General features: G+C 32.9%; 1 protein-coding gene across 2 annotated transcripts in view; it reads right to left on the bottom strand.

Moving 5' to 3' along the window:
- Positions 1-25,484, bottom strand: part of PTPRC (protein tyrosine phosphatase, receptor type, C) — a 121,413-nt gene extending 95,929 nt beyond the window's left edge. For both annotated transcript variants that reach the window (XM_011931695.1, XM_011931696.1), the window contains exons 1-2: positions 25,315-25,484; positions 25,111-25,226 (exon numbers count right to left, since the gene is read on the bottom strand). In XM_011931695.1, coding sequence (XP_011787085.1) covers positions 25,111-25,183 — 73 coding nt within the window. In that variant the 5' untranslated portion in view covers positions 25,184-25,226; positions 25,315-25,484. The remainder of the gene's footprint in view (positions 1-25,110; positions 25,227-25,314) is intronic.
- Positions 25,485-25,746: the final 262 nt, after the last annotated feature.

Here is a 25,746-nt window from a genome sequence, read left to right as displayed (position 1 = left end):
AGATGATCATGGGAACAGCAATAGTAGTCATGTAAAAATCTTTTTACCGAAAAAGCTGCTTGAATGTCTGCCGAAATGTTCAAGTTTACCAAAAGAGAGGCACCGCTGGAACACTAATGAGAGATCATGATGCAGCCGTCCTTTTGGATTTCTTTTTAATAATGTGTGACCCTCCACCTTTGATCCCCTGACCTGCATTACCTTGGTAACCATTTCATTTTTTAATTTAATTTCATTTTTTAATTTTGGTGTACAAGCTGTAACATTTCATCTTTCAAAGTGTAACACGCTGATTTCCTCAAATAGAGATACCCCTTTGAGCGATAAATTTGCAAAATGCTGTCTTCATTTTCCGTATTAAAATTCATTTCAGCTTTAAAAAAAAAAAAAGACAAAATTCACATCCAAAAGCTATTTAAAACAAATATTTTCCAACTTTTGTACAGTTCCCTCTCAAATGTGGGAAGATGGTCTGTTCCTTTTTTCTCACAGCCACAGATACTGCCTTCCGGAAACAGAATAAAAACCCACACTGTTCTTAATTATTAAAAAACCAATTTTCTGAGAACATATACACTTAATTGATACATAAAAGTTATAGCAAACATTATCTTAAATAGTAATATTTATCATTCTCATCTCCCCTATAGCATCTTTAACATACTTTTCCTTCCATGAACTAGTCATGTAGGGTTAAAAAAAAGTATAGTTTTGGAAACATTAGTAGTGTTTATTATGATTATTAATATAGAAAAAATATTTTGCTTTTGTCTCCATACTCCATTGTTAGGCAGGTAACATGATGTCATACATTAATCATAAAAATAATAATAGCATAATAATGAAAATAATAATTACTAACATGTATTCAATAATTTTTATTTTCCAATCATTTATTCTTTAGTACCTGTGAGGTATGCACTCAAATTATTTTCACTTAAAGATGAGGAAACTGATGTACAAAGAGGTTTATCACTCTTCCCAGAGAAATGTAGTAAGCGGCAGAGTTGGGATTTAAATCCAATAAATCTAGTTATTGAAGTCTGCAATCTTAACCATCACAAAACTACCTTGCAATCAATATTATATATCAAGGCCACTAGGTCAGCTGTGGATTCAGAGGGTGGCTACAGGTCTCCAATGCCCAGGTCAGGACTTTGTCCATTTGACCAAGCTTCTAACTCAAGTTTTCTTCAACTACCTCCAGAAGCTTGCCAGTACCTCAACGTATTCAGGCTCAAGATTGCTTCTTTCTATTTCCACAAATGCACCTGTACCCTTTTACACTTTTCATGAAGTTTAAAGCTTATTTAATTGGATGAAGGAATCTTACAGCTGAAAGTGTTCCTAAGAATTCTATTTTTCAAAAGATAAAAAGTTAAAGACCATTATTATTCAAATTGTTACCACTACCGGCTTGGTTTGGCTCCATTAATGCACGAAAAGAATGAAATTCAGCAAGGAATAGAGGGAAGCAGGTGTACTCAGCAGGCTTCGGGTCTAAAAAACTTAAAATTACACAGAAGAAGTAGCCATAAGTTCAGTCTTGCCTGCAGTGCAATTGTGCTGGGAGATTGTCTTTACTCATCAGTAGGTAGTCATAGACTCGTCAGAAATCTATTGCACTTCCTAGGTGAAGAGATGTGGGAAGTACAACACAGATGCTCCGTCTCCCCTTTGGCCGGTAGCTCTTGCTCTGGCCAGGGGTGAGGCATTACTCAGCTCCTCCCTCCCACACGTGTACAATGGTCATATGGCACAGTTACATCAACTGCAGAGAGGGAATGGTTAGTTCAGAATGAAAGCATGAGATCCTTATCTTAGTTGAAGGAAAAACTATAGTTTTCCTGATTCCTATGAAAACGTTTAAGTGTGACAGTTGTAGAAGCAGACATGTTAAAAGAACAGAAACATAACTGTCAAATAGCTAAGTTTATCTACAGTATCTGTGAAACTATTTTAGGAAAGGAGAAAGGAATACTGGTCAATGTGTGGAAAGTGGAAAAAAAAAAAAGGCAGGAGTATCCAGAATACAGAGAGAACTACATTTTAGGTTTTTCAATATTCCTAATTACTTTTCCCTTTTTTCACCCTTTCAATCCTCTTCTATTTCTCTTATTTCTATCATATAAACCACTCTATGAAGACATTCCAGTTTAAAATATATATTGACATTTCCGTATATACTAATATGGCCTCATGCTTATACACACACACACACATGCACAAGCGCACACACACACACACACACACAGCTCTCAGAAAATTCCCAGCCAAAATGATCCTAGAATCAAGTTGTTCAGATCAAACCTTGGCTCTGCCTCTTATTAGCTCTGTAATCTCAAATAAATTGCCTACATTTTCCATGCCTCAGATTCTTTATCTATAAAATAGGAATAAGAAATACATATACATCATAAAATTCTTGTAAGAATTAGATGAGTGAATAAATGTATGCATTAAACATAGCACCTAGCACATATGAAGTCCTGAATATTATCAGCTATCTTAATGATTATTTTTATTGATATTACTATTAATAAAATAGCTAACACATCATGGAAGTGCATTGCCTAAATCTGGTTAGGTTGACTCTGAGATTGCTGATTTGTGCAATATAAAAACTGGTTGACCGGTTGGATGTGGTGTCTTCTTAACCACTGTCTTTTGGAAGACAAGTCTTTGTTGATTCAAGGTACCAGGTCCCTGTGTCCAGTCCAGCAATACCACACATTATAAATGAAATTGAAAACCAAGAGTATTCAAATGAGGCTAACCGGAGGTAGGTAGTGGGGAGGGGAGCAAGATAATGTGTCAAATATGGAAACTTAAAGAAGTCTATTTTGTCCTAAGGAGAAATAGTATAGATGAAAATACAATAAATACATTCAAATACTTGAAGTATTATTATAAGAAAGAGGTATGGTCCTATTCCATACTCCTGTAAGGATAAGAATTTTATCTCATTGGCTTATCAGTTGTTCTCAGTGTTTTCTGGAGGCTCAAGCTAGTCCCCAAGAACCTTTTAAAGATTCTTCAAGGTCAAAATAATACTAATTAAGTGTTATAAGTATGATTATTTACCTAACAGTACTAAGAAGTTATTTTTATTTTTCTCTCTCATTCTCTCATTAGTAGAAAATTAGTGTTTCCAGAAACTATATGTTATATAATATTATAACAGATAGAGAATATAAAAGCATATATGAGAATCCAGCTATCTGTTATTCAGATAGACATTTAAAAGATTTGTAAAAATGCAAAAAAGTGACGCTATTCCTATTAAATCTTTGTTTTGTAATATCTGGTTGTTTTTCATACAATATGTGCTATTTATATTAATATATTGGTTTATTACTACTATTAAATAACTAAATATTTTTAAATTCTGTCTAGTTCATTTTACAATAAATATACATAACTCACATAGATAAAAGCTCTTTATATTCCACAATTATAGCTAAAAATTGAGTTTATGTTTAAGAATGTTTAAAAAGGAGTCCAGAGACTAAAAGGCATGAGAACCATTGGCTTCGATAATAATGTTGAAAGATTTTGAAATCACAAATTTCAAAATATTTGAGCAGTTCAGCACTAAATTAGGCTTTTCTTTTTTTTTCTTAATGTAGTCTTCAGAAAATATTCAGTGAGTGTGTGTGGTAAGAGGGATATATATACGTTACTCCTAGTCACCTCTAAGGCTTCTTTCAACTCAGATTCTGCAGCTCCATTGTGAAAGGAATTGAAAAAGAGAGCTTACTGAAAATACTGTTCTCATAAGCCTGGTGTGAAAGTTAGCAGCTAGGCATGTAGTTAGTTTTGGGGTGAAGCAAAAAGTGAAGAACCCCAGTGCAAGAATATAATGCATTTTGAATCATTGTACTGGTGGTAGATTCTCTAATGAAGATGATAAGGCTCAAGGGCTTGCTGTCAGTTACTTAGATTTCATAATGGGACGTCTTCTCAGGAGGACGGAAACTGGAGTCTATGTCGGCCTCACAGGTCTTCTCTGAATATTCCAGAAACTAATAGTTAAGATTCTTTCAAAAGGTGAGTTGACAGATGCACACACGGTTTGTCCTCTAAACTATGTCTCACAGATGACAACCTCATAACCTCTACCTGTTGTCTTGGTTCTACCATTTATTTCAACACAAAATACTCGCAAACACACACCACACACATACACACACATATATACACACACATATATTTGTGTGTGTATGTAAATTACATAGTTTCCTCTTTCATATAACTTTATATTCAAAATTTAAACACAGCTGCACAAAAGATAATTGTGCAACTCATAGGAACACAATTCACAAAGGAAATGTAAATAATAAGCATATGATAAAACCCGAAACACAGTAACAAATTAACCACAAAATGATAAATTGAAGAAATATCAGTTTTTATAAAAATAACACATTTGAAAATGATAAAATTAAACTCTGACAAAAGTATGTGAAAGGAAACTCATACAACGTTAGGAAGGGAATAGAGAAAACAACTTTTCTGAAAGCCATTTGTCAATATCTGTGAAGAGACTGAAAATGTTTTCATTTTTTAACACAGGAATTCCAGGTCTAGGACACTATCTTAAGAAAATGATCGAATATATATATATATATATATATAGAGAGAGAGAGAGAGAGAGAGAGAGAGAGGTAGACAAATATATATGTATATAAACATATATACCTGTATACATATATGTATATAAATATATAGGTGTATATATACATATATATGTATATAAACATATATACATATATACATATAAATATATGTATATATATACAAATATATTCATATATATTTGTCCATATATATTGACAATGATTTCTGTATAATGATATGCATTTTAAAGAAAAACTACCAAAATATCCTTCTATGAAAACTAAAAAATCTAGTTTTACAGAAAAATTAAGAAAAATATTCTTGGCCAGGAACAGTGGCTCACGCCTGTAATCCCAACAATTTGGAAGGCCAAGGTGGGCGGATCACCTAAGGTCCTGAGGTCGGGAGTTCGAGACCAGCCTGACCAACACGGAGAATCCTCATCTGTACTAAACATACAAAATTAGCAAGGCATGGTGGTGCATGCCTGTAATCCCAGCTATTCGGGACTCTGAGGCAGGAGAATCGCTTGAACCTGGGAGGTATAGGGTTCAGTGAACTGAGATCATGCCATTGAAATCCAGCCTGGGCCACAAAAAAAAAAAAAAAAAAAGAAAGAAGAAAAATATTCTTCAAAGCCATGTTGATCCTTAAACACACACAGTTGATTTCCTCAGACAGTCCGAACTATTGTGTCCTCAAAATGAGCACTCCACCCTCTGTCCCTCTGCAGAGTGGTGATAGACAAGAGAACAAGGCAGAAATCAAAACATGAAGAATCTGGTGTCTCCTTCTTAGAGATCAGGTGTCTCCACTGGTCCATTAATTGTCATAATGGCCTCTGAGTTCTAACCTTAAAATAAGTATATTCTCTTATCTCTCGAAATTTTAATTTTACTTGAAATAAGTTGGTTCTGAACTTCAAATTCATCATTAAGATATTTTTAAAATATGACATTGAAAAATCTTGTCTGGAAAGAAAATTCTTTTCCTTAGTACTGCAAAGGCAGAATACCACAGAAATGCAGATACTTCCTGCGCATGTCTGTAGGGTAGTACCGTATCACTTATTCAATTTAACATTCTCAAACGATTTGATGAAAATACTCTTTCTTCTAAAGATTTTTACTCTAAAAGGAAGAGATAGCTGGATTTTTTTTTTTCTGATTATCATGAGGAGCAACCAGAAAACTGTGCTACACTCTCTAAGGGGACACAAATTGTCATAATTTTCCAGAAAAGAACATAATAAGAACAGAAGTGCAATTCCATCAAATCTTGCCACATATGTGTTATATTTAGTACTCTGGGTAACAAATGCCAAATTTTTAACCACTTTTTAGGGGTGAGAGGAGGGGAAAGGACAGAGCAGGCATAGAAAACTTGTTACATTAGTCTGTAAAAGAGCAAGCAAAAGACTTCACCAAAGTTACCACTTCATGACAAGAAATATTTTTCTTATATAGGAGAGATTGATAAATCATGATAAACACTCTAGGTTATCCTTATCATTCTGTCTTAAGGAGGTATGTATACATTGCATTTCTTTCAGGAGCAAATTACAGTCCACATTGCTTTATTTTATTCCCTCCTTGTATAAGAAAGCAATATAATAAAATAATACTCAAGCTCAATATTTCATCATTTTTACTATCAGATTATCAGTCATAGTATCAGTCTGTCTAAGCAAAACATGCTAAAATATTCCCATGATACCAGATTATCTCATAGAGTTATAGACCCTCATCAACTCATGTGTGTCATTATTAATTCAACAAATATGTATTTAAAGGCTACTCTGTAACGTTAGGCTCTGCCTATACAAAGGCAAAGGAAAACATCTCTTTCTCTCTGAAAGGTGCTTAAAGCAGAAAGAAACTAAAAAGCAAATAACGAAGGGTATTCCAATGAGACAGACCAGAAAGATGTCCCTGTGGGCATGTAGGATGCCTGAAATCTATATGTGCTCCACACCTCTTCCCTGGAAAGGTGAAAAACCTGTACTGTTGCACAGAGCTTGGGCACAGTTTAGTTTAACACACATTCATCGAGTATTGAATCATAATTATACTATTTTTGTCTATCGAAGAGATGCCACAAATGCGTGTTTTATGGGCTATGAAGAAAGCCAGTGTCAACAAGAAACCTAAAAAAAATGTTTTTGAGTTCATTCTGGAGTAAAGCAGAGACATTCAAAGATGGACAGCAACTCTGAATGGAAAGAGGCCAGCTTTAAACGTCACAGAAGACCTGCAGTAGAAATACAATCCTGAGGTGAATATTTAGCAAGAATGGGCTTGCAGACTTCTGGTATTTCCATTTGGGTGGAGATTTAAAAAAAAAAAGAGCAAAAGTTTTCTCATAATATTTTGCAACTTCTGCTTCCGGACCCAGTCAGAGCCCAAAAGCAGCAAGAGAGGTAAAATGAAAACACTGAACATTGTTTTTTTGTTTTGTTTTGTTTTAAATAGTAATTGATTTTTCACTCATAAAACTGAGTATACTTAATTCAGGTATGCTTGAGATTTCAAATGAATATCTATAGTGAATGTATTTTTATTTAAAAGGAGAAAATGGTTTATTCTTGACATCCTTTACCTTAGCTTAGAGAGAAATAAAATCTTCATTGTATGAATCCAATAAAAACAGAAAATAGTGTGGCTTACAAAAGTTGGATTTTTTTAAAGGAATAAAATGGAAAGCACCAGTAATCTGATGATAATATTAAATAACAGAAAAAGTTCTTGCCATTAACACTTTATCAACTGGTAAACAGAAAAATCTACTTTCTTAAAGATTAATTATCTACAATGTGATTAGCATAAATGCACAGCTAATTTTTCCTGCTCTAGTAAGTGAATATTTTGGATTTCAGAACGAACTTTGCTTTACTAGAAAAAGGTAAACCAAAATATTTAATCTACATAGGAATACATATAGTGTGTGTGTATATATATATAGATAGCTAGATATACTATATGTATTAAAAAGAAAACCTCTTGATTCCATCCTAGAGTGGAGTTAGAATGTTCTATTAACACAAGTAGATATTTCATTTTAAACAAAACTGATTTTTTTTCCTACTCTAATTTAATCTCCTTGCCTAATGACCTGACCTCCAACAGGTCTGCCTACTTAAACAATTTCTAGTCACAGGATGTGGCTGCCACAGTTTTATCTCCATCTGGCAGAACATAACCAACCTGCTTGAGCTCTCAGCTCCCATTTTATAGCAACTAAACTTTCCTGGTTCACCCACTCCCCCACGCCACCTCCATGACGTGCATTTCTCGTAAAACCACAGATCAGTAAACTTCCTCAGGGAACTTGCAGTAATATATGACAAAAAAAAAAAAAAAGTGGTAGCCCTGTGATGTGTAGCAGAATTCATCAGACTAGCTCTCTGGTCTGGCACTGATTGCCAGGCAAGCTTCCATTGTACCTTCATAGCTCATGCACAGTGTGCTATCCCTGTATTAGGCCCTCGTAGGTATCTGGATCCATGGGCAAAAAACTGAGTAGGGGAGGGAAAAAAGGGGAAGCAACAACACCTTTTAAGTCAAAAACTGAGGATAATAGATTGCTATTTCTTCTATATGAAAAGGATGAAAATATACCTGTGATTCTTTTCACTATGAAATGCTTAATGTTTATTCTAGCAATTCTTACTGGAAATCACTGCCTTACGCAGTTGCAAATGTCTTAGAATAGTATAATTAACATCTATGATTGGAAATGAGTCCCTGTTAATCTTTGAAATAATGGCCAAATTGTTGTAATCTCTGGTAGGTACGATTCGTAAATACATGGATAACTCTCACAGGACAAAAATTACATCCTACTTATAGTGAATATATTTTTATATCATTTTGTTAAAACTTTTTAAATTTTTCTAATACTTAATACTTAATTGTTACTACAAAATTCTCACCTGTGAATATTTTAAGTTTTTTAAAATTATATGATATCTCCTTTGCTCATTGTATAGAGTATCCAACAAACTTCATGGTGAGTAATGCTTAGTGGGTGCTTTTTGATGAAGCATCTGGTAGTTTAACCAACTGGTCTAGAATAGCACAATGTTACTGCTGGGAGCCATAAAGAAATTATTTCAATGAAGTCTGTAGTTTGCAGTTAAGATGGTGAGGGTAGTCAATTTTGCCCTCAGTTGACGTTTGGCAATGCCTGGAGACATTTGTGGTTGTCACAGTCAGAGTAGATTGGGTAAATGTGCTGCTGTGTCTAGTTCAGAGGCAGGAGTGTTGCTAAGCATCCAACAATGCCCAGGTCATCTCAGGTCTCCAACTAGATTGTCCACAGGGCCAAGATTCAGAAACTAGTCTAAGCTGTAAATCTCACTGAAAAAGAAACCAAGACTTAAATAAGTCAAGTGACTTATTGAACACCACATACCAGAATCTCAGTCTAGTGAAGAGGAATTAATAATAGAGTTAGGATTCAAAACTTGTCCATAAATGCCTAATCCAATATTCATTTCATTGTATCAGGCCAAAGGACAAATACCTCATAATATACTAGAGGAATTCTAGACCAAGTTCTCTCATTTTTGGTGTAACAAAGGACAAGTCACTAAATATCTATGACTTTCAATTTTCTCATTTGTAAAATAGATGTGTTGAAGCAGATTATTTGTAAGATCTCTTGCTTCTCTAAAATTAATTGTTGTACAAATAATGCTACATTATAGTAGTCTCCAAATTTCCAAATTCCTTTTCTCTTTCTTTCAATGTTTTCTCTTTTTAAAATGTTTTGTGCAGGAATTCTAACTCAAATAAAAGCAGGAAATATGTCAGCTAATTAAAAAAAAAAACCCAGCAACTTGAACAATACTTGGCTTTCAGTAAATAGTAAAGAACATCAAAAAATAAAAGGTATTCTTATTTGTTATTATTTAATGAAAGACATATTCTCTGGCCCTTTTATATCTTGTATACAAATTAACTTATTTTGATTGTATCCATGCAATCTAAGACAATAAAAATAGAAGAAAAAATAGCCACATAAACAGTAAAGTGTTGTTACTGATTTAATTGAATTGATTTGACATTTTCAGTCCACTGATATATTTCCTGAGACAAAAGTTGCCCTAAGTATTCATGAATCTGTAGTTCATTCTTAGTAATTTTAACATGAAAAAATTGATGTTTTTAAATTTTCATTTTAATATTCATCTTTTCTATAAAATATTGTAAAATTCTACTCTCTAAGATACTATTATTATACATATTTATTACTATTATTACATATTAATGTGAATTTTGAGAAACTTTCCTTTGCATGATTTTCTCAAATTACAAAGTATATTATTCTCTTATAAAGGACAGCAGGTTTAAAATGGAGCAAGGAGCTGTGGAAATGTATTTAAGGGGAGGGAGAGGCCAAATTTGGTTGTTACATACTATATTTTATTGATTAAAGAGTCTGGCAGATTAATTGCTATAACTGTAAAATAGGACAACAGATAAAAAGAGAAAATGTATAATTGTCTTTTCTTCACTAAAAAAACTAGTACTTGTATTCTGTGTATATAAATTTTTGGTGTACCATATAATCCCTAATCTCCTTTCATTATAAAGTGAGAGAATGAAATCTTAGCCATTGCATTGTTCTTTCAATCCATTAGTTAATTCTTTTTAATCAGAGGAAAATAAGCTATCATTTATTTATTTATTTTACTCAAAAAGAATTTTAATCTGACCCATGTGCCATTGTTATTGTTAACCTCTAGACATTTTAACAGCATTTTGATGGACCTTAAATCAATTAACACTATAAAGGAAAACATCTGTGGCTCTAATACATTTTAGAGTTGCTCTTAATATTTTTTGTAAGGATTTTAAAACGCATTTAATTACATAAGGCCACTGAAAATTCCGTAATTCACTGTGTGTTAAAATACCAGATATTAAAATCATGTCAATTTTATTAACAAACATGAAGCATACATATCTGTAAGAGGGAGTTATTTGAAAACCCAGCGGAAGGAAATGTTTTCTTGCCCATCAAATCCAGATGTTCAGTTCATAAAATGGAGGCCTAGAAAAAAGGCAAGTTATGGCACTGAATAACATTAAGAAGTGTTACCACTGATAAAATTCGTGGACAAAATAGATTTTTAAATAAATAATGCTTTACTTTTGTCTTAAAGTAGTATTTTCTACTTTACATGTGGAATAGAATAATGGATGAATTAAAATAAAAGGCACACGATTTCCTTTTCCACAAGCACCTTTATGTAAGTATTAGTAATATGTTTTAAAATGTAAAGAATACTCTTTAGCAAAAAGATAGATCCATGGGAAGTATTTTCTTTCAGACACTGACAAAACTTAAACTGGAGCAAAGATTCCACAGAACCATGGCTCTATGGATGGTATTGATTATTTTTTCTTTTCCTTGGTCTGTTGCTCTTTAGCAAATATAGATGTTTATAGAATAATTACAAAATAGGAGTTCATGTTGACAGTGGTTGAACATTCTATATTTCATTTCAATTTGTAAAATAATTTGTGAATCATTCTTGTTTTTTAAATCAAGATTTCAACTTTTATTTCAATTCTTAAAGTGAAAAACCAAATGAGAAACTAATCATAGTTTCTATACTCCTTTATAGTTTTCCAAATTCTTAAACAGTATAACAATTCCTCATATTTTTTACACTTAATGAAGTGATTTTACATTCATTTTCTATAACCACCTTATACTTAGACCTGTAAACTAAATTAAAATTTAGTTTAAGAGAATGCATTTTATTAAGGCTAACAAAAATGTCCTTTGATGCTTTGAGCATAACACATTTGTTCTTGAAAATTTACTAATTAAGATAAATGGGAAGATACATACAGCTAAATTGATATTAATAGAAAATACCCTTTGCAGTGTTCCTGAAAAATAGAATGTGACAAAACTGGCACAAATTTTACATTTGACAACTAAAGGTATTTTTATTATTCTTATTTTCTTGTCTTTGAAGTACTTCTTATATTATATCTGACTTGTTCTACTTCCAGAATTCTGAGGTTCCACTTGCCTTTGATCTCTCAGTAGCCATTCCCAATAGTTCTTTCATCCACACCATCGAGCTGCCCTTGACATAACACCACCTTTTATTCTTAGAAAAGGGAAAATATTTAATTTCAAAGGCTTTGGTGATTTTCCCTCATGGGTCACCCTGAAAGTATTTTTCATCTTCCTCTAGGTGAGAACCTCTTATTCCTTGAGCCTCTAGATGGACTCCCAGGTTCCCTCTGTTCAGAGTTACCATTCAGCAAGGAGGAATCACAGCTATTCACATTTCAATGATGCTGATTCCTCTTTTACCTAGATGGAATGCTATTTCTTTCATTCACCCTTTATCCTTGAAACAATGACCAAAAAAAAAAAGGGGGGACAATATTTGTTTACATAATTGGATTAACATCTGAAAATGGATTACTTAGGTTTGCTAGGCTTTTATTATCTTTTATTAGATAGGTATTTTAATATCTCCCTGCTGCTTACACACAACTATATTTTTCAGCATTGGGAGTAAATTATGCTTTCTTGATTTCACAAATGATAGTGCCTACATGCACGATTATCTGTTTCTAACACACTAATACAGTGTTTGTATTAAGTGAGAGAGATTTCTTTCAATCTCTTCCCCTTCTCCTCCTCTCCCTCTCCCCTTCAAGTTCTCTCCTAGTCTTTTAAATGAGGATTAAGCAGATGTGCTTAAACAGCGGCTTTATATCTACATGAAAATTAAGCAGCGACAGGAAGAGAAAGCTGCACAGCTTTCTCCTGTACTGAACTTTTTCAATACATTCTCACTACTATTGAGATCACAGTAAACTGCCAAAACACCTGATGTGCCCATTTTTCAACTTAAGCAAAATATCATAATACAAAATAAATATCGATAGATGTTTTGATTACTTATTCTTTTGTTTTAACCATAATTCTGTTTTCCCTGTTAAGACTAGTGACCAAGGATTACACATTTGTTGAATAATCTGTAGAACTAGAAACAATGTGGAAACAAATCTTAAGACTGAATTGCCTGGTGTGCATTGGAGCATCATATGGAGTGCCAGGCACATGAGAGACATTCAGTGTTACTTCCCTTTCCTGCCCCTTCTTTCGCAACCTTAGTACTGTATTTAAAATTAGAACAAGGAAAATTAAATTGAACTATTCCCTTTTAAGATATGACAACCAGTACATTTTATGATAAATATCAGGAAACACAAATTAACAAATTTGCTTATGTTAAGGACAAGTATAAGCTAGACTATGCAACGACATGAGCTTGTTAAATGAGATAACATTTATAAAATGTTAACAGAAGTGCCTGGCACAGAGTAAGCCCTATTTTTTATTAGCTAACTTTTTCTTATTAGCTAACTACTGGTAAGTACAAAAGTAAGTAGCTCTAAAAAAAAATATTTTAAAGAAACCTGCCAAGCCTGAGATCAAAATTACACACAGAGATATACATACACCGACAAAAGGATTTATCTCTATTTATGTGTGGTTTAATTTTCATGATATTAGATTCCACCTAATATCTGCCACATTGATAACAATTACTTTTTAAATTTCTCAAATAAATGGAAGGTTTAACTTCAATTTTAAAATAAACCAGTTATTTAACCAATTCACACACACACACACAATCTCAATCTGTTCAAGTATTGTCTTAAACAATATTTTTAAATATGTATAAAAACAAAACATAAGCCACAAAATGGTTCAACAGAGCATTACCTTTGCATCAAATTTTCACTTAAATTTCTAATTCATTCGTCTCTCAATATATTCTGTAGCTTTTATTAAAACAAATTATGTTAAGTTGTACCTCTTTCTTTTACTAATTGTTAAGCTAGCAAGGGATATATAGGTAAAGACATTTGATTCTTCCAAATATTATTATAAATTCCTTAATCATTACTTTTGTAACAATATTAAAGTTAATAGAGATATTTACCAATAGCATGTTCACAATAAACCTTTCAAGAGGAGACATAAATTCAGATTTTTATGTGGAATTTACTGAATTCTCACTACAATGCTAACCCTTTTCAACATTCAAAGCAAAGTATAGTTCCACTTTTTTTCACTGGCTACCTCTTCTCACTATCTTTTCCTAGCTCCTCCTTGTGTCTCTTCCAAATACGAAGTTTCCCAAAGCTCAGAAACCAGTCATCTGCTCATCTCTAGATGTTTATTTACACTGTCACATGCAGTCCTTTAGCTTTAAGTTCCATCTGAATGCAATGACTCCTATATTTATGTCTCCAGTTGAGACCTACTGAATGGGCCTCAGCCTCTTATCTCCAATGGATTTCTTGACATCTCTACCATCTAATGAAAATCAGATATCAATAACAGCCCAAACGTAACATTGGATTGCCAACCCCTAATTCGGCTCTTTCCCTTCCCAGTGCTCACGGAGGGGAAAAAGTCATTCTCTAAAATGTCTTTGTCTTTTCCATGCAGCCACTTCTCTTAATTCTACGTCAATCTTTCCTTTCTTTCTACCTGTGCTACCAACACTTGGTCCAGACCACCATCCCCTTTCTCTGTCCTCCCATTCAGTCTCCTCATAACCGGTTCCAGGCTTTGCCTTACTTCCAATCTATTCTCTTCATAGCAGTCAAAGTGATCTCTTCAACACAGAAAGAAGATTAGGATATTCTGTACTTAAGAATTTAAAATGACTCCTTCCCTTTGTATTTCAGGTAAAATTCAAGTTCTTTCCATTTCCATCAAGGTCCTATGGGACCTGCCTTCTGCTTATCTTTCTAGCGTCACCACAACTTGCTCAGTTCTTACTCACCACACTACAAGTGCTTGACCTTTCTGTGGTCAAGCCTTGAGCCCACCAATTTGTTTGGTTTTGCCATAGAACCTTTACGCCTGCCAGTCTCCCTCACATGGATCCCTATATTCTTGCCAGTCAGCAAGCAGCTCAATGACTCTTCTTCATAAAGATCTTCCTGAATCACTCTGTCTGAAGGTGCATTCACCCCTAAATCCAGCTCAGGCCTGTCTCTACCATATTACACTACTTAATTTTCTTCACAGCTTTTACATACAACTGAAGTTATCTCAATTTGTTGTTTGTTTTCTTGCTATCTCTCACTACTAGAAAGTCAGTTTCATAAAAGTAGGTACACTTTCTGCTTTATTTGCCACTGTGTCAGCACTTAAAACAGTTTTTATCTCAGCAGGGGCTCTATAAACAACTGATGAATCAATGAGTGAATCATCTCATTTAATATCTCTTGTTATTATTTACATTTTACAGACAAGGAAACTGAGGCTTTGGAAGGTAATTTTTCCCCAATTTTTCATCATTGTAAGTCTCCAATGATGAAATTGGAATGGAATCTGGGCAAGATTTCAAAGACTGACTTCTTTAAAGTACTTTAAAAGTAGTAATTGTCTGAATCCAACATTTACACTAACATTTCTTCAAGTTACTTGTATCAGCTCCCTGACCTTTTCCTTTTTCTTTGGTTTATCTGTTTCCTTCATATCACCACTTCCTTTTAGTCAAAACTCTCAACTGATGTCTTATGCTTCATTTATGTTTCCTTAGCCATTACATAGCTTTATCATACCTAAAGCATGAATAAGTAAATTCAGAAAATAAGAACATAGGTCGTTGGAAAGTAGAAATACATAGAGTTTAGTAAGCATAAGTTAAAATCTTATTTTATAAACCAGACTATCTGGAAATCTAAGTCTAAGAAGTCAAAATAGGATATGCGGCCTAAATTATCTGATTGGAATCCACATTTATCACATGAACCAAACAATATTTTGTTTTGTTTTGTTTTAGCTTCCCTAAAGTTTAGCCAACTTGTCTCTGGAATACATAAGTGTAGGATGGGTTTACCTGGTTCATTTAATATGCTTTTTGGATGACTATAAGAAAATTATCTAGTGTCTACACTTCCTGGAATAAGATGAGAACCTTATGTGTTTTCCATGATCAAAGTATTTAACAAAGGTCAAGTTACTTCCCTTGCACTTCAAAAACAAAAAAAAAAATCTAGATACTTTGGTGAATTATTTAATGTTTTTCACTTTATGTAATATCAAAAATGAGTTGGGTGGGGGAAAATCCATTCTTTCCATCATATCACTCACCTCAAGACAGACTCAGTCCTGTCCTTTGTTATCCTCCTTTTCAGGATGATTGTAACACATCACATCAGCATTCAAGGTGAAGACAAATTAATCAAAGATGTCTTTTTGCTTTTTATAAAAGTCATGCAATCGTACGTGAATTTGATCTTGCTAAAGACACAGAAGCAGTTCAATACACAATGGTTCATGTAAGTAGCTAAATCAGGTGAATTAACTTACATGCATATGTCACACTAACAACCTTTGAGAAACTACCAGCTCCCAGTCAGTCCTGCTGTGATTTGCCCATCATCACGCAGTCATGTCTTAAATTCCTGATTACTAAACTGACCACTAAGAAGACTGATTAACTGAGTGGAAAATCTAGAATCAGGTCTATCTAGAATCAGATAGACCCCGATTAAGACCCCAGCCTTCACCCCACTCCCTACAACTCTCATTTGCTATTAGCTGGTGACCTTGGAAAATTAGAAAGACTATAAAAAAGAAAAGTAAGAATTTGTTTGTGTGCTGTGTATTTCTGTACGTTTTCCCTTTTCTCTCCACATAAACATTTTATTTTCAGAATAAATTACAAAACAAACAAACCAAAACAAAATAGGACTAGTGTCTAGTACTTCTTCACATCTACCAACTTTATTTATTGAATATCTAATAATAATCTACGCATCTCAGTGGCAGCACCAGAACTTCTATAATTTAAAAGTCTGCAAAGAAAATCTAGTTGTAACAGGGACCTGGAGGTAGTCTTGTAAGAATATAAGTTTTACTTAATATATTATATATAATCTTAAAATAGTGATTTTTAAATTTATAACTTATAAAACATTTATAACACCAATAATTATCTGTAGCAAAGTATATTATTACTTTGAGGAGGAAGTTTTGGGGTGTTGATGAAGATTTTGGAAGATTTAAAACACCATCTCCAAGAAGCCACTGACACTAAGAGAATACAGCCTTCATGGGATATGGTATCCTCAGCCCACAGTACATGGAAAACACTCACAAAATAGTTGTTTATCAAATGAACCAATAAGTTAATAAATGACTGAATAGATCTGGTTATCCTAGTCAAATGAAATACTCAGAAAGTTTTTAGATCTTGAGAACTGGAAACCTGAAATTCTTATTTGCCTATTTATTCATTTCTATATTTTTCAAATTGTCTAAAATAATCAGGTTTACTTGGGAAAAAAAATCGAACATGAAATTTCATACACAGCATGTGATCAAAAGATAGAGGAAGAAAAACAATTTGTTAGCAAGGGCTCTAAGCAATTTTCTTTTTCCTTCTATTTCTTGACATTTTCTGAATTTTCTATTATGTAGAAAATTTTACCATAAATAATTCCCATAAAAAACAATAAGAGGATAGAATCAAAATTGTTTTTAAGAATCATTAAGTGCCTTCTACATACACAGTTTAGTTAAGCTGACAGACCATTCATTCATTTTTTCAGCAAACAAGTACTGAGGACCTGCAGGCACTGGCAAATAAGCAGAGACCCAATTATAGCCTACATGAGCTCACCAGTTGCTGCAAGAGAGCCCAGTCAAGAGAACTCCAAGAGAATTATTCAAAGAATCATCATGGCAGAAGAACACCTATGCAGGTGTGAAAGGGGCTGAAGAGCAAGGGTTATACAAGTGGGGTGTGGGCTGTCCAGAGGAGGTGCTCTTTAAAGTAAATTTTGAATAGAATTTATAATTTGCCATATTGAAGAAAGATGTGGAGAGAAGGAAAAACAGCATGGCCAACAGCTGGAAGATCAAACAAGGTCACATTTTTAGAAAAATGCAAGTTACAAAAAGAGTCACAAAGTGGTTAGAGATAAAGCTAGATAAATCTGAAGAGATTCGATTAGATATATGTGTGCAACGCTAATTGCTTTTATTTTTCCTAAATGCACAAAGTCCAATGTAGGATGATTTGACACTTTCCCCACACACCATTTTGCATTGAGAAGATGTTAAATTTATCACATTAATTCTTCTTTTTACTTTTTGCTCCAATAATGAATAAGAAGTTGGTATTAAGTGTGAAAGCTAATAAGAGGAATATTATACAAATGAATGATAATTAAAACATAATAATTCTAGACTATTGAGCAGTCTTAAAAGTGTTTCTGAAGTTTCCATTGGCCCAAAGTGTCTTAAAATTTCAAAATGAATCTAGCTCTAAGAGCTGTCAATCTCCACATTAATGTCACTCATAGAAATTTCAACACAACAAAAAATTGAGAATGGTTAATACTGTCCAATCAGTTTGACAAAAATGAAAAATTACATAAATCATATTTTTGTAGCATTGAGACACAAAACCAATTAAAAAGCTAAACTAGCAGTAGCCAAACTACACACATAAAATATTTATGGCCAAAGAGAAGAATTTAAATGGTTTTGGAAAATTTAGATCTGTATTGTTTGAAAAGAATTGCATTTAGAAAAGTAATAACCACAAAGGAAAATTCCCAAAAGCATAAGCTATATTCAGTAGAATTTGACATGGGTAAAATGGATTCATGAATCTAATAGTTATTGTAAAAATTAAATGAAAGTGATGCTGCTAAATATTAGTTCAGTAAAATTAAAATTAAAATGGAAAAACTGTCAAGGATTTAACTAGTGAATATATATATAATAATCAGGGAATTAAATTGGTCTAATGGAGTTTTTTTCCTCCAAAATTTATCTTCAAGGAAAACTCATAAATGTTGGTATATTCTAATAAAATATTTATTTTCATAGAAGTTGAGTCAAAACATACTTGGTATCAAATCACGGGTTCAGTATATTTTCTACCCACAGGAGACACTGAAAGAGGGATGGACAAAGGTGAGTTCTGCCTTTTACAGAGATTATCCTGGTAATGGTGGGTATGGACACAGTAAGGATTGAAGGTAGGTGAGACTTCAGGCTATTTTTACAATAAGAAATCCCTGGCAAAGTAGAAGGCTGTGGATTTACAAACTATTTAGACTGCAGACTGGAGAAGCCTGAAAAATCACTGAAATAAAGAACGCAAATTTAAAAGAATTCAAAGGCTTATAAGGGTTTATTCCTCTATCACTTAACCTTAAACTATCCCTTTATCTCCTCACAGTGTCTCAAAGGAAGAGATATCATTTGGAATCATGTTTATGCTAAAGGGTTATGTGCTCTGATTTCATGGGCTCATATGAAAAAATTTACAACTTCTCCAAGTATCTCATAGTTTCAAAGCATTTTCACAAATGTTATCACTTTTAATGCTTATAACACTTTATAGATGAGGAAACTGGGTCTCAAGGATGAAAATTGATTTAGCTCAAAATCATGTGATTCATAGAGTTAGATTTTCAAAATATTTCTCACTACAAATGCCATGATGTTTCCCAGCTTGGAGTGGTTTCTGCCTCCTTTTCTATTATGCTTAATATTTTTTAATCAATAAATTATTATATTTTTCATTAAGTAGATGTGTTTAAAATATAGTGGCCACACTGTATTGCCATCATATTATCATTTTGATATTGTCTCTTAGCATCATTGTTATTTATATAGGTTTCTGTAAACTATTGTCTTAAATGCAGGACAAATTTTATTTTAATTTAAAATGCAGAGAATGTCTTCTTGTCTATCAGTGATTTCTATTAAGTTCGCTATACCAGTTGTTCATATCCTAATACATACGAGTGTGTTACCTGAGTTACCCTCAGCTTTTGCCTTCTACTCCTACATTAACAAATCCCTATTTTGGAGGGTGGATGGTTTTCTTCCAGGTACTCAAATTTGATTATTTTCTTAAATAATATTCATTCAATCATATCATCATTCAATCATATGAATGATGATCATTTATACTTCAGTATCATTGCATTGTAATTACAGTTTTGTAATAAATACCCTGTATAGTAGAAACTGAAGTTTCAGTTAGGTAGCTTTTTCCTTTCAGACACTTGACTCATTTTTAGAGGAAATAAATGTTGAATCTTTAAATGCTATAGAGTTAAGCACCATATAACATATTTGTTTAAGTTTGGTCTCTACTAAAGACTCTAATAAAAATCGATATTTTTTCTGATTATCTTTTAAGAAATGAATCAATTGAAGTTACTATGAACGGATATAGAAGATGCTTGTTGACTTCCCTAATATTGACTTTATGTGTATTTATTCTTGTCCTGGATGAAAGAGTAGGAAAGCTTTTGTTCCTCTATTTGTTCTTGTTTTTGTTGTGATTCCTGAACATACAATTCTCTGCTTATAGTAGTCATTCCTAGACTCTTTTAACAGACTGATATTGAAGTAGCACACTGACATACAAACAGGAATGAAAATTAAATATTTTAGGCAATAATTAGATATTTTCTAATCTAAATATTGGTTAAAGCCATGTACACAAAATCCAGTGATTACTATAATTTTTATTCCTGTGTATTTGGATATTACATAGAAATAGACATCACATCATATTGCTAAAGTCTTGCCATATTTTTTTTTCTGTGTATCATACCCTAAAAAGTGCTGTCTTTATGTATGCAAAAGTCATAGCACTAACCCTTTGGAATTAGGCCACTGCTATGGGGTTGGGTGTCTAGTACTTACAAAGATATTTAGACTAGATTGAAATTAATTTTAAACTGAAGATATGTTAAATTTCCAGTCTAATTGTTTCCTATGTAAATAACTACATAAACCTATACGATATCTAGAAAAAAAATCAAAGTTCAGCGTTAATCAAAAATTTCTCTCTCTGCACCAAGCTGACATATACACACATGGTCTGAAGATGAAACCTTGTCTTTGTGAACACTATATATTTGCCAAGAGAATGAACCAACCTCAGTACAAATCTGTGCCCCTTACCTACTCAGATTGACATTCATCACTACACTATCTGAAAAGAAATTATTCCCAGCTCTCTACAACTTTTGGTGTGCAAATAATGGAACACCTAGGGTGCACCATACTCCATCTGCCCTTGCAAGCAATCCCAGAGCACTAGCATCAGTGCTCAAACCAGCAGGACTGGACCTGATCTGTTTGTGTTATCACTCTGCTAGATTTGTATTTCCCTCCCATTCGCTACGTTTCTTTCTACGGGTACGTGTATCTGAAGAATAAAATTGGCCCTCCAAATTACATTACCTAGAATGTCCAAAGAGCAGATCAAAGAAAATTTAGGAACAACATTCTCAAACTATGAACTTTTAGGAAGTCAGGAGGATCTTTCCAGACAAGAAGTGAGATAACAAGAGTAAAGAAGGGAGCAAAGAAAAAACAAAACAAAACAAAACAAAAACAAAAACAAAAAGGCCAGCCTGTAAACATCTAGATCTAAAATCAATTTGTTTAATCTGGACAAAATAGTCCTGCTACCTTCATCCTCCCACTTTGCCTCTGGTTAATTTTTTTAATCTCATAGTGTCCCTCTTTTTGACTTCCCTCTTTGAAAATTTTCCTTTCCTTTATCACTATAATCTGCAGTTTTATTGTTTTAAAATCCATGATTTATTCAGTGCCTGGCGATAAATCAGATATGAGAACTATGCGTTTATGCCTTTTGTGTCTCCTACACCTGATTTCATGTAGGTTACAATGTCAGTAAATCCACTAATTCACATATCATCATCATCATCAATCATCATTACAACAACAAATTGAAATGACTTGAAAAATGCCAAGAAAAGGTGATAAAAAGTATGCAATTCAGTGGAAATATTTTGTGGCAAAAGTGACATAAGAGAATGTAATAGAAGAGGTAAGATTTGCCCAGAGTCTTAAACACCTTGAGAAAGTATAGAGGTGGGTGTTAAAACTACCTCCTGTTTGTTTCCTTTTAATCAATCATAGAAGAAAAAGAAAGAAAGAAGAAAAAAAAATCTCTTCCCAGCTCCAGGCCTAGCCCCCAGATCATTAGTGGAATCAGTTTCTCTGGCAAAAAAGATTAGAATTTATACCAAAAGCAATGAGAAGAAATCAGTATCCCTTTGCTTTTTATTTTATTTTTTAATCTGCCAATTATGTAAAAAAAAAAAAGGATGAGACTTCAGACTGATTAAAAAAAATTACAAATTTGCAGGTGAGAAATAATAAAGCCATGAATTAAGATGATGGCAATGGAGATGTCAAAGCAAGAAGTTATTAGAGATTATTACAAAGCAAAATTTCAGGACTTGGGGAACATGTCAATGTCTGGATTTAGGAAACGAAGTAAGTTCCATGTTTCTGAGGGATGAATCTAGAGATGGAGAATCAGAGTAATCAATACGTAGTAGGCAATGATATGTAACCAAGTGGAGAAAAAAGAACAACACAGGCCAAGGTCCGAAGTTCATGGGAACGCCAAATAGACAAACATGGATGATAGATAGAGATAGATAGATAGATAGATAGATAGATAGATAGATAGATAGATAGATTGATAGACTAGTATATATAACTCACAATTATATAACTAGTTCATGTGTGTGCATATATATAAAGAAATACATGTTCATGTATATGAACTAAGTTCAAGCTAACTACTCTGCCCCTATACTTAGTTACACAGAACAAAAGAGAAAAAGATAATATAGGCCCTAACCCCTCATAGCCTTTCCTGTAACAAAGTACATTTCAAATTCTAGCAATGGTAAGGGTCACAGGTAGGTTTTTAGTAGGGAATTTTTTTTCAAATCAATAAGTAATTCTACTCACATTCCCAAATCTCTAAATTATGCAGTATATAGAACTTAAAAGGACTGCTTACCAAATTCAATTAAATAATTTTCATTGAATGTCTGTGATGTACAAGGCACAGTCCATGTACATGAGGTATATATTTTTAATACAGATGGAAAAATGAAGAATTATGTCCAGGAAATGAGTGTTAACTATTATGACTCATAATAAAACTCATATACCTCACATAGCATAACTCATATACTCTTAACTGCCATGTTATGGTGTACTAGATCTGCCTGGTATTACAACTTTATTAGAACCAGAGAACACTCACCCTCACCTGCATTCTTAAAACCATCATTGTCCCCTAAAATTATTTAGAAATCTTAAATAAAGTTTGGTTTCCAGTTGCCATCACAAAGAGGCACAGAGCAAGAGGATTAGGAAGTCTTGAGTAAAACTGAACCCTGCCTGGATGTTGCACTGCCAAAGACTCACTTTGGCCTTGTCCATGTGTGCATTTTAGAGATTAAATAAAATATTTGAATTGTGCATAGAGTTACCATTGATGGCTTTCTACATTTGGCTCTATTTCTTTATGCTTTAGAGCATACAGTATAAAATTTGCTCCCCAAAAGTTTATTATTTCCTGTAGGCACTAAACTAATTTTGACACATTAAAATGAAACATAGAATCCAACTCATTTGTTGCTAAAAAAGAAAAATATATAATTTAAAGCATTGAGAATTTTCCAAATTATACATCAAATCACAAAATGTTTCTTGCAACTTGAAAGGATTATAAACAATATTTGCAGGTACAAATGATTATATCTGTATATGTTTTTCCACAAGAAAGCATATATCTCAGGGAGTCTACAAATGTCTTTTAGAAAAATGTTTGTTCTCAATATTTATGTGAGCAACTGAAGATAAACTTGATTTTTCAAAATAAATCTATGTATATCCATTTATTTGCTACAGTATAAATTATTCAGCAAAGCTGAATATTTTAGATCCCATTATATTCTTATTTCAATTACAAATTCAAAGATGTGTCTTATGGTTTAAAAAGTCCTGTAATCGTATGAGTTGAATTTTTATGCACAAAGGAAATATTTCACACTATGATTGAAGCATATAATAGGATATTTGGTCTATTTGGGAGGTTGGGAAGTTTGCCTGGAATAAAAAGCAATGGAGCTAGACCTGAAGAAAATAATAGAAGCTAAATGAGTATGGAGAGAAGAAACATATTCTGGCTTACAAAATGTCTCAGTATTTCTTTATGGTCATTTAAAAACGCTTTTCAACATTTCCTGAGTGGGAATTTTAAATGAAAATGTTCTGACTTGTGATAATATACATTATCACTTCACTGAAATTATTATTCTTTATAATTTGCTTTTTATTATGACAAGCTTTAAAGGGATGGTAACTTGATAAACATTTTCTGTACTAAGACAAATGCTGCATCTATATAGATTTTTTTTAAAATTCATCTTTTCAATAAAAAGCAAAACAGCCACAAAACAAAAAATTATCTTATGTTGTTTTTCTTTCCTCTCTCCTAGGTTACTCCAATAGAATTTGACAATGTAACATGCTCAAGAGATAGCTACTTCCCTGACTTTCAGAGGAAAGGAGAACGGTAAGAGTCAAAAAAAGACTTCAAAGTGAATTGTAATAAGCAACTTGTTTTAAAATACTTTTTATACTTTTTGGAATTTCTACAAAGTTTTATTTTCAATGTCCTTTTAGATACTACATCATAAAGAGAAATATTAAATATTCATTATTAGCTACATTCTATAATCTATTGAAATGTACTCATGATTCATGTTGACACCGCTCAAGAACTATTCATTGAATAGAGGATAAACGTGCAAAGATTTCAAACTTTAATAGGCACTGGAAGTCCAACTAGTTACATTTTCCTACGGAATACAGCATTTGCATGATTTTAAGAGTTTAAATATTTCTATCTCATCAAGGCTGTAACATCTACCCACCACCCAGGAAGGGCGGTGGCTCCACAAGAATTTCTAAAGCAAAAATGTATTAAAACTATTAACAAGAAACTAAAAACTTGATTTAAAATACATTCCGTGATAAAAATTGCAGAAGGTTAATATTTTACTAAATACCTCAATATATTTTTGAACTATTATATACCCAAGTATTCAATAAAATATGTCAATTAAACTCAAAATTTGAGGAAGCAAACTTCAAGTCTGGGAGTGGCTTACATACAACCAAAGCTGTCTTATGACTTTTCAAGAGACCAAATTTGCTAAAAGAATAAAAACTCACTTATTTTATCATTAAAAACATTCTCAGGCTTTTATAAATGTGTGTTATTGTCACTTTGGAGGTTAAGTAATAATGTTGCTTTTGTAATATCTTTGAACAGTTGTAAATAAAGATACAGATAGACAATGCTTTTCTTTTAAAATTGTATTTTTTTTTTGTCCTCGAACATTTATGTCTTTTTAAACAGAAACAATGTATTCTGTCACACAACAAGCCTGTGTCTCCCTGAGACAACAATCTTGACGGTTTACAGCAGGCTTCTCACTTCCAGTTACCAACACATTTAAAGTATTTTTATGTCTATTTCAAACATTCCTCCAAAAAAGAAAAAAATAATTTAAAAAATATTAATATCCTTGTACTTACCTGTCACAAATACTTCTGTGTCCAGAAAGGCAAAGCCAAATGCCAAAAGTTTAAGCCACAAATACATGGTCATATCTGGAAGTCAGCCGTATCCCTAAGAAACAGCATGCGTCCTTCTGAAAGGCAAAATAATTGTTATCTCTGTAGAAGTTTTTCTCTGTAAAAACGAATCAAAAATGTAAAAGTAAATAAATAAATGCATACTCTCCACTGTTGTCTTATCAGACGAGGAACAATTTCCTCCTCTGTTACCCTAAGAACAAACCACTTGCTAGCTGCATGAGCTGCTAGGTGATGATGTCAGATTCGGTTTTACTAACTTCTCCAAAAATACTGTAAGGGTCCTCTTTGCAGGAAGTCAAAAAAGTTGTTCTGAGTTAGTAGAATGGCATTGCACTTCCTTAATTCAAGTAATTACACCAAGTTAGAAAGCCTTTTAAAAGATTTTCCCATCAAGGAGGATGTTTTTAAACTATCCAAATACTGCTCCTTTACAGTATCCATTACGATTTTTTTTTAAATTAAATCTCTACAAAATAATCAATAATTTTCTTACTTAAGAGATGAGAAACAGATTCAGCATGAGTGTAACAAAATGGGGGTTGGCAAGATGATACAGTACCTGACTTAGCAGAA

This window comes from Colobus angolensis, unplaced genomic scaffold (genome assembly GCF_000951035.1).
Source record: "Colobus angolensis palliatus isolate OR3802 unplaced genomic scaffold, Cang.pa_1.0 Scaffold91, whole genome shotgun sequence".
Lineage (NCBI taxonomy): Eukaryota > Metazoa > Chordata > Mammalia > Primates > Cercopithecidae > Colobus > Colobus angolensis.
Note: the sequence above shows the minus strand (reverse complement) of the source record. Positions and strands in the feature narration are given on the sequence as shown.